Here is a 10,297-nt window from a genome sequence, read left to right as displayed (position 1 = left end):
ACCTGCATTGACCTAAATGAATTTGCAATCTAACAAAATGCCAAAGGCCCATCCAGAAGAATTTAGGTCTCTGAAATCAACCTCTGCGTATAACAAAACATGAAATTCTAAAATAGGTAAATCAGGCATGGAAGAAAATAAGCAAGTCCTCCTCATTAGATTCATTTACAGGTAGAGATGACATCAAAGTTGGGGAAATATGAAGATCCTGCATCCAAATTGTTACCTTTCTCAGAAACATGAAAGGATTAGGATATTAAGAGCCTTAAAACAACAATTGTTTCTAGTTTCCCAAATTCAGTAACAAGCTATAATAAACACAGAAAAAAACCATTTGAGAGTGGGTTTATCAACTCTCCTTATCATATAAGGTAATTAAAATTTTTAAATATATCCTTATCCCTAAAATATTTTCCTATTCAAATCCACATAATCTGGTTGAAAAATGTTTAAAACTTAATTATTATATGTAGTAAGATTTGGTCTTACCTACCAAATCATTGATGTTAATGATTAGAAAGATTTTCATTTTATTTTGGACCAAATTTTCGTACACCCACGGTGAATAATATCAGTAGAAAAATACAAAATTATTGATAGAAATTAGACAACGGAATGATGTGAAGACGTTCGAATATACATAATGGGAGAAAGAATGCTAACCAGTGTTGTGTGTGGGCGTGTATCTGCGCTCAGACACTGGTGCGAAAAGACCGCCGCACCCCCTTAAAAGGTGGAAAGGTTCAGAGGGACGACGGTCTTTTCACGCTGGACTGTGTCAGGGCACAGGTACACGCCTACACACAGCACCAGTTAGCATTTCTTTTCCCATACATAATATAGTTATAATTATAGTAAGGCTATGACTACAAGAAGAAGGGAGGAAATTGTCACTGGTTGATTTTCCTATCTCATCTAATCTTAGAAGTGCCACAACAAAAAAGGCCTCTAGGAACTGATAATACCATCTGAAATGAAAGAATGCCATCGGACAAACTATTGGAATGGAAATAAAAATCTTCCCCACTCTATCACTAGTAGAGTCATTGGCCCGATTTTCAGCTTGCAGGTTGGGCCAGGGTTACGATTTTCAAGTCTAGGGTAGGGCTGAGTTGGACCTAGGCTGAGGTCTCTCACTGAGCCAGGTCTGACCCAATCCTGTATATATAAATAGATAATACACAATTATATTTAATAGGAAAATGGTTGGGCACGCCGCTCGCTTTCTACAGGCTAGCACCAGTGCACAATGGTGAGGATAGGATGGGGAGGGAAGGGAGCGAGATAATTTCCATTGGGGATGGCAGAGAGACAGACACGGGCTGGGCATAGCGCTGATGTGCCAAGCCTATCCCAAGTCCCCTTAGTTCAAACCAGACCCAGCTCAGCCAAGGGGTATTACAGCCTAGGCCCAGCCCAGCCCAGCCTGGCTCTGATTGATTTTGATTGGGTCGGTTTGACTGGATTAACCTTGGCAGCCCTAATTTTTGTCATTTCAGGGCTAGGTAAGTCCGTTCTAGCCCTGTTTTTTGACCGTATATATGATATTAGACATGGATGTTTTGCAATAAATCATCCCTCAAAAATCCAATAGGGAGTAAGGGACAGAATTTACCGTCGCAATTCTCAAAAGTGGGTCATTACATAGCCTTGTTAGGATGGAATTTTCCGCGGCAAAAAAGTAAACCAGTATGTAGATCTGAAGGGACGAATTTTCTGGACTATTCCGTCCCAAAAGGTTGATCAAAAAAATTTGACTTTCAACTGTAGAAAAAATAAAATTGTACCTTATTACTAAGGTTCTATAACTCGGGTTTGGACTGGGTTTCGATCAGCCAGAAACCAAGTTCGTCTCGGTTTCGACCATATCTCGGTTGAAACCTAGGACTTTCTCTAGGCTAACTCGAACCTTGATTTCGAGGCCCAGAAATTATTGTTTTTACCTTGATTGTTGTGCTGCCTATTTTTTACATTTTAAACTCAATCCATGCATTAGTTTCACATAAAGAACATTAAAAATATTATTTGTGGTTTTGATCCAAGTTTGATACTGTATATTGTTATTGGATATGGTATCAAATAAGGTATGATCGGAACATAACTCCTTCAATATAAATAAAATTTAAGCAATCTTGGATTTGTTAGAAAGCTTTGTTTTGATAGCTTTCTAACAAGTTCAAGATTGCTTAAATCTGATTTATATTAAAGGAGTTATGTATCGGTCAAACTTAATTTGGTGTGCACAAATGCTGTCAAAATCACTTTGAATGAAAATATTTTTTTGGGCATCAAAACAAATGAATAATTTACCGTACTTTTGGTTTTTAGCAATGTTTTATCATATTAAGATTTATGTAATTTTTAGATTTGAGAAAAACACCAGCATTAGAAAGTTGAAAATTACACCTACCGTCGAAAATCCATTTTTTGTTCTTAAAGTGGGGGTTGATTTTTTTTTTCTTTTGGAATTTGATTTTTTAACTATTTTTATTGGATTCAAATAGGGGGTATTTCCTTATTTATGAATAATATCTTAAGTAAATGAAAGCATTTAAAACATTTAATTAAATGATCTTAGACATTACTAAGTGTCTGTCCTGGTTTCTGGCATAAATACCTGTCTGTCCTAGTTTCGAGCTAAGTTTTCCCTAGTTTCGATGGGTACATATGTGTCGAAACCACCGAAATATGGTCGAAACCATGGAAATCTAGGGATTTTATAAAATCCCCATTCAACTCGTCTCGAAAACCTGCAAAACCGAGTTAACTCGGTGGTTTCAACAGGTTTCGGTTGAGTTTTTCTTCCATGCTTGTTACACATCCTATGCATAATTGCAAGAAGAAGGCATGGTAGTGCTTGGCACAAGCACCATGAAGAAAGAATGAAATATTGGCACCTGAACACCTTCATTGATTTATTATAAAAATCAGGAAGGAGAAGTTGCCTCAAAATCTTTCAAAGAAAACAGTATTGATTTCCAGTGATCAACTCTGTTTTAGGTTCAAGTTGGAACCCCTTCTAGCAGTTGAAGTCAAGAAACTCATCAGAAACTTGTATATATCTATCGAAAATTCTCAAGTATCTATTTTCATAAACCAATAATTAATTGTCAAAGAAAAGGAAACAACGTTGGAATTTGTGTATACCACTGTATTTTAACAATCTATTGTCAATATCTGACTCTAATTATACATTAACTCAAAGAATTTTTATACTAGGATACGTTACGAGGTTTATCTCTGATCAGGCATGAAACCTTGCAAGACTATCAGAAGCTACTCAGAGCTCCTATACAAAAACATCTTCTTAGACTATGTATATACTTAAAAGTGATTGCTGGGCACTGATATAAAGAAATGATCTGTTTCAGAAGCTGATCATGTTCTTATGACTACTAGATATCTTCTATACATGTAACCGACAAGCAGATCAAATCAGATCAAATAGTGTGAAGCACTTGAAAGGTGGTCTCGTGGTCTTATGAATCAGATAAGAAAAGCCATATCTTCATCAAACAATGAATAGTTGAGTCATTTAAAAAACAAAGATTGACTCCTCCCCTTGCAATATAAATGACTCTAAATCGCGGATTCTACAGAGTGAAAGTCTGAAATATGAAACTCTTAACATGTTTAAATCTGGATTAATGAAAGAATATATCCAGTCAATAATGTCACAAAGCACGTCAAAAGTCAAAACAAAGAATTCTAAGCCACCCCCCAAAAATTACAACAAACAGCTTCCTAAATCATATTATGAAATTCCATTTTCCACATTAATTGCCATATGAAACAAAGCCAACTAACTGAAGGGCTAGGATCACTTCACTGCATGAATTTTGGGTTTTAGGAGACTCTAAAAGGCCCTTGCCTAAATGCATTTATGTGGATTTTGAAACTTTCTCTGAGAGAGCTTCCAGTACAAGAAGAGCAGACTTGACAATGCAGCCATTTACCTTATAGGGAGCTCTCTGATTTGGCTATTATTATACGTTGAACTTCCACCTTAAGAATAAAGAATCCTCCACATTTTTCAGATGAGAAAAAGTGAGAAAATGTTACAAGGCGGAGCTGTTGACCTGAAGCCTGCCACAGTGAAAGATTATATACGAAATATGTGAACCCATGTTGGCAGTTGCAAGTAACAAATTTGTAGAAACAGAATTCTAGGCCTACACTGGATGAAGCATCTTATGGGACTGACCTTACTCCCCTTAAGGCCCAAATCATTGTCTCACATTGAAGTCCTTGAATCTTAACCAAGAAATAGCCAGTATTTATGTGTCATTCTTGTTACAACTGGGATAATAAAGTGAGTCATCATTCAAGACATCAGAACACAAAAAATCTTTCCAAAATTCTTCATCTTTCTGATCAGGCTGCAAGCATTCCATCCTCTCATCTGATTTTTTCTCTTGCTGCAACTGCTCCACTTTTGCACTTTGTTCAAGAAAGTCGTCACAGAAAAAATCAGGGCACATCATCTTATACCATTCTTCAGTTTGCTGCAATTGCGTCACTTCACTTTGTTCAATTTGATCTTCTTGAGTCACTTCAGAATCAATGCTGCACCTATCAAAACCAATGCACTCATAACCTAGGTTTGCTGAAGAAATCTTCCTTAACAGTTTCTGACACATGATAGTGTCCTGGAAATTCAAAAAAGTATACTCTATATACTTCAATCTTTCTGAGTCTGTCATCTTTGAGAACCCAAAGTAAGTGGTCCACATGCTCAACATTTTAGCAGCAGCAGGCAAAACCAACCTTTCCACTCCTAGTTCTCTGAGTTTCTTCTCAAGCTCATTCATAAGAAGACGACACATCCCTTTTTGACGATATTGAAAGCGAGTAGCAATGAGTGGTACTTCAGCAACCTTCTCATCATGGATCCTAACAGTAGCCACTGCGATCAGTTCACCTCTCTGCTGCAGAAGCACAGTGTAGAACCCTAGAAAATTTAGCCGGTTTAGCTCTGACCACTTGTTGAATATTAAATCTTCTATTATATCACTATTTGTACGAGGTTCATTAATTGGCTCAAAACATTCATGCATTACATCTAGTGCAACATTCAGCTTTCTGTAGCACTCTGTCCTGACCTGATCAGCAACATATGATTCCTCAGGGTCACCCCTATCATCTTTAACAGAATTCAAAATAACCCAAGACAAATTATTAGCATCCACAGGAAATGATTTGCCTAAGATTTCATGGAGACCAATAAATATCTTTTCACATTTGTTGCTGCAAAACCATTTTCCTTTTAGATCATGACCTTCCAGCTTGGTAGCCAGTCCTCTTTCTTTTAAGCACCCAACATGATAACCCCGTCTACATTGATCACAATGCAGAGCCATTGTTTTTGTGAACTCCTCAACATTTCCACTTAATTCACTTAATTGACCACATAAGCCACACCTACATGATGAGCAGAACCATTTTCCTTCAGGCAAATCCTTTAGACCAAGGCAGCTTAGATGGAAGGCAGAAGGGCATCGATCACATAATAATAATTCACCGCCATAGTTACAGATAGAGCATATGTAATCACTCTGATATTGAGGTAGACAGCTTTCGATTCTCTTATGTGACTTAGGTCTTGGGGTCTTACACTTGTGTAACATATGTGTCTGACATTCTAACAAAGATCTTCCATCTTCTAAAACAATACTAGCAGCAGGTCTACGATAAGTGCTGCCAGCATGAGCTTCAAAACCACTTAGAGTGAACACCTTCTGACAACAATCGCAACTGATCCCATTACGAGTTATCTTCCCTCCTTTCATTCGCCGCTGGCCTTTTCTACCAATATAGTATACCTTTGCATTTGGCAGTATTGCATTCTCATCTATGAGCAAAGACAGAATACATCGAGGTTTGCGGTGAGGAGTCAATTTCACAATGTGCCCATGCTCTGGTACAACTGCTGTAACCTTTCCTTTCCGAGATTTCCCAGTATTTACATCTTGATCTGATGGGTTTCTTCGCTTTCTACTTCCTAAAACTGCACCATCCAATCCATCTTGTTTAACCATGCTTTGCATCAGCATCTGATCAGTTCTTGAAGTCCCATGCTCTGGTACAACTACTGTAACCTTTCCTTTCCAAGATTCCCAAGTATTTACATCTTGATCTGATGGGTTTCTTCGCTTTCTACTTCCTAAAACTGCACCATCCAATCCATCTTGTTTAACCATGCTTTGCATCAGCATCTGATCAGTTCTTGAAGTCCCATGCTCTGGTACAACTACTGTAACCTTTCCTTTCCGAGATTCCCAAGTATTTACATCTTGATCTGATGGGTTTCTTTGCTTTCTACTTCCTAATACTGCACCATCCAATCCATCTTGTTTAACCATGCTTTGCATCAGCATCTGATCAGTTCTTGAAGTCCCAAGTTCTGGTACAACTACTGTAACCTTTCCTTTCCTAGATTCCCAAGTATTTACATCTTGATCTGATGGGTTTCTTTGCTTTCTACTTCCTAAAACTGCACCATCCAATCCATCTTGTTTAACCATGCTTTGCATCAGCATCTGATCAGTTCTTGAAGTCATATCTTTAGAATGAAGTCCAAGGTCTTTCATGCATTCAAAGCAGGCCATTCGGAGAGAATGGTAATACCTCCCGTTTGGGGATTTATAACGCAACTCGGGATTCTTTCCTTTCTTCTCAGCATATGACATTTCCCACCCAACTGCCAACAGATGCTTCTTCGCTCGTAAGCTGATCTCACTACTCTTAACATTGCGATTTTCCATGAGTTCTTTCTTCTTCTCCCTAGATCCACATGCATACCAGTCTAAAACAGCCTGAGGACAAAATACAGGTTCAACAAAAACCATCTCACCGTGAAGAGGAGCCATGGTGCATATAACCAACCTGTTTGTCATCAATCAATGTGAGTAGAACTACTAATAATAATTTAAGATATAAGAGAGCCAGAAATAAAAAGAAAAAACCAAAGCATAATGGGATTTATGCAGTCCTTAACTTTTAATAAAGAAGATATTTTGGCAGCATTCTCACAAGGACATAACACTATATAAGGGGTTTGTAATCTAGAGGGTTCTAGGAGACCCTGCATGTATCTTAAGGGAATGATAAGTTATAATTTTTTTCTTCTTTTTCTTTCAAAATAAAGAGATTTCACCAAGATATATAGATTGCACACGACATTATAGAAATAGACAAAGCTCCAATTACTGAACTAGATGAGGCCTTTCCTTGATTGCATTGATTTCAATAAATTTTTGTTAATTCTATGACAATGTCCTTCTAAACTTTTAAGACATTGAATACGTCATAAGGAAAATAAAATCTGTAGAGTTTTTGTTTTGGAAACAGGATTGTAAATCAAGGGCATGTTGGCAGGTTTTTCTACATTCCTTTGGGTTCTAATGAATAAATGGTTTCAGAAATTTAACTTAGAGAATTAATGTTTCCTAACAGAGAAATACTTTGGAGCCAAATTATGGAGTCAGAATCTAAAGTTGCGATTCTAGAATGTTTAGAGACTATCACAGATGCTCCATGTGAATGAAAAAAAAATATTAAAGAATAACTTTGAAAAGTTTGTCTCTAAGGTTAATGTATGAAGTAGAGAAAGGGAAAAAGTGAAGTTTCAGGTGGTAAGAGAAAGGCAAGCTCAAATTGTGGGTTACTCCAAAAGTTTTACGTGGAGATTCATAAGAAAGGAAACAGAAGACGGCATTAATTGTAAAGAAGAAATCAAAGGTTTGTTCCAGTTTAAGATGAATTCTTTGTGAAAGAAACCTCAATACTAACGAAATCTTTCTTTCGAATTGAAAAATGTGTTGTGAATGTAGTACCTCGTGATAGCAGAGGAAGCAAGGTCAGTATGACTTTTGGGGGGAGAGAGAGAATCGCCTGAGAGTGAAGCGAGAGAGCACACAGAGTGTTCGTGTTTTTGCTTCACAGAGTGGAGTCCTCGTTAGCTACCAATCCTTACTTACAATAAGGTGGTGAGTTGCGTTTGCTTGCGAGGTACGTAATACAGCACAGAGTTAAAAAGAAGAACGAACGAAGAAAGAAGGAATATAAATAAAAATACAAAAAAATGAAAAAGCTAAATAACAAAAAGAAGGGTAAAGCTGATTGAGTGTTTGTAACCAAACAGGTTACAACTTCTTTTATAACATCTCTTCTATATCCTCAACTCCCTATCATATATATCTCTTAGAATTAAGGTCAGTTTTGTAATTTCAGTTTGTTTATCATAAATATTTAAAACAGTTGGAACAACCCTCCTCGATTCTAGAAACGTGTTTGGGTTTCCCTCTTCCTCCTTCCCTGCACTTCGGCCGCTCACTTCAAACCGTCAACTGAACTGAACAGCATCTCTCACACTCCGGTACTCTCTCTCTCTCCCCTTCCCCCTCTACGCTTGGAATTTAGTTCGTCTCCAGGGATCCCAACACGCCTAGGGTGCTGCCAGCTTGAGCTGTGTCGCACGCATCCCTAGACGTGCACCAAGACGTGTGTTGTGCGGTTCAACCGCTGGATGCCCTTGGCAGACGATCCTGATCCTCTTTAGCCCTCTCTGGGAATTTGATCATTTAGGTGGGATTAATTTAAAAAAAAATTGATGAGATAAATGAGAGAACGAAAGAACTATTATTTTGCAAAACACGACACAAACACGAGAAAGGAATGAAAGGTTTTTTTTTGGTAAGTTGAACAGCAAGGAATGGAAGTTGTAGGATTCTTTCTCAATTGAAGTTTTTTTTGGTAAGATTAACAGCAAGGAATGGAAGTTGTAGGATTCTTTCGCGTGGAATGACGAGAGAGAGAGAGAGAGAGATTGGATTCATTGAGATTTATTATCTTAGTTACCTATTTGAGTTCAGTAATGTTTAGTGGATTTCAATAAAAGAGGGAGAGAGGAAAAAGGAAAAAAAAAGAGCAATATTTCTTTTCTCTGCAATCTTGAATGATCAACCAAAGCCCCAAAAAGAGAAGTATTTCTTTTCCACATCATCACTTAACAGCCGGTTCCTAAAGTATTTTGTGTGTTTTTTTTTTTGTTTTAATCGAGGGGGTGTACAAGGTGGTTACTGGAAATCTCAGATTTATTATTGTTTTAGATAAAATACAGGGGGTGTACACAGTAATTTTTCTTTAAATTTAGGTTGAGCTCTTGTTCTATAATGGAAAAGCATTAAGTTCGCTCATTTCTAATTTGATTTATTTGACTCCGAATTTTTTTTTTAACTCTCTATTGATCTTATTCAATCATAATTTTCGCTCTCATTTGATTTTTTATTTGTGAGTTTTAGGTCAAACTGGTGGTGTACTTGGGGATTTCCCAAAGGATAGTGGTTAGAATCCATCAAAACTCGTTGAAAAATATGACCCAAAAATAAATAAAAAATATAGAAGAGCAAACAAAGATCATAAACACAATAAATAATGAACTCATTAGAAAAACCAACTCAAAATGGAGCAGCCACGCCCTTAATCACAGCATCTCAAAGTACACTTCAAAATTTTCACTATAGTTAAAAAATTACAGAAGAGCAAATAGAGATCATAAACACAATAAATAATGAACTAGTTAGAAAAACCAAGTCAAAATGGAGCATTAATCACAACATCTCAAAGTACACTTAAAATTTTTCACTATAGCTCTCTCTCTCTCTCTCTCTCTCTCTCTGCAAAACCCAAAAAAGAGGAGAGATTTTTTAAGGGAAAAATATACATATACGGGCCTCCTCAAACCACAACAAAAACATCGGCCCTTCCTCTCAGAAAATCGTTTACACTTTTAATTACTCATTATAATCCAAAATCTTGACCACAACTCAAGATCCAAACTCAAACAATAATGAACAACAAACCTCCTCACAAAGGTATTGGTGGCTAAGAAAAATGTGAAGTTATTACATTCTTTCAAAGACGAGAGCAAGAGAGAGAGAGAGAGAGAGAGCTTATTAGGGTACCTTAGAGTAGATATGATCAAAACTAGGAGATGTTCCCCGAACTAGGAGATGTTCCCCAAACGGGGAGCCCAAGAGCAACACCAACGTCAGCTACAACGGGCTGGAGCTCCTGGCAGTGCTGGCCGAAGCCTCTGGACAGGAAAGTAGGTTATTCAAACCCTAGAAACCTCGCTTTGATCCTCAATCGATTGCTAAAGCCCCAATCGTCCACAGAGGTTGCAGTGGGAGCGAGATTGAAAGAGATTTGAGAGAGATTGTGAGAGATCTGAGAGAGACTGTGAGGAATTGAGATAGATTTGAGAGAGGAAAGTAGGTTACTCAAACCCTAGAAT

At 37.4% G+C, this 10,297-nt stretch overlaps 1 protein-coding gene across 1 annotated transcript; it reads right to left on the bottom strand.

Annotated features, from left to right (window-relative positions):
- Positions 1–4,253: 4,253 nt before the first annotated feature.
- LOC122638691 lies at positions 4,254–6,869 on the bottom strand. Its single transcript, XM_043831544.1, has one exon. It carries the CDS (start codon positions 6,867–6,869, stop codon positions 4,278–4,280), a length of 2,592 nt encoding a protein of 863 aa, XP_043687479.1. The 3' UTR covers positions 4,254–4,277.
- Positions 6,870–10,297: the final 3,428 nt, after the last annotated feature.

Source organism: Telopea speciosissima, chromosome 9 (assembly GCF_018873765.1).
Source record: "Telopea speciosissima isolate NSW1024214 ecotype Mountain lineage chromosome 9, Tspe_v1, whole genome shotgun sequence".
Taxonomy (NCBI): Eukaryota; Viridiplantae; Streptophyta; class Magnoliopsida; order Proteales; family Proteaceae; genus Telopea; species Telopea speciosissima.
The sequence above is the reverse complement of the archived record's forward strand: the minus strand, read 5'-3'. Positions and strand labels throughout refer to the sequence as shown.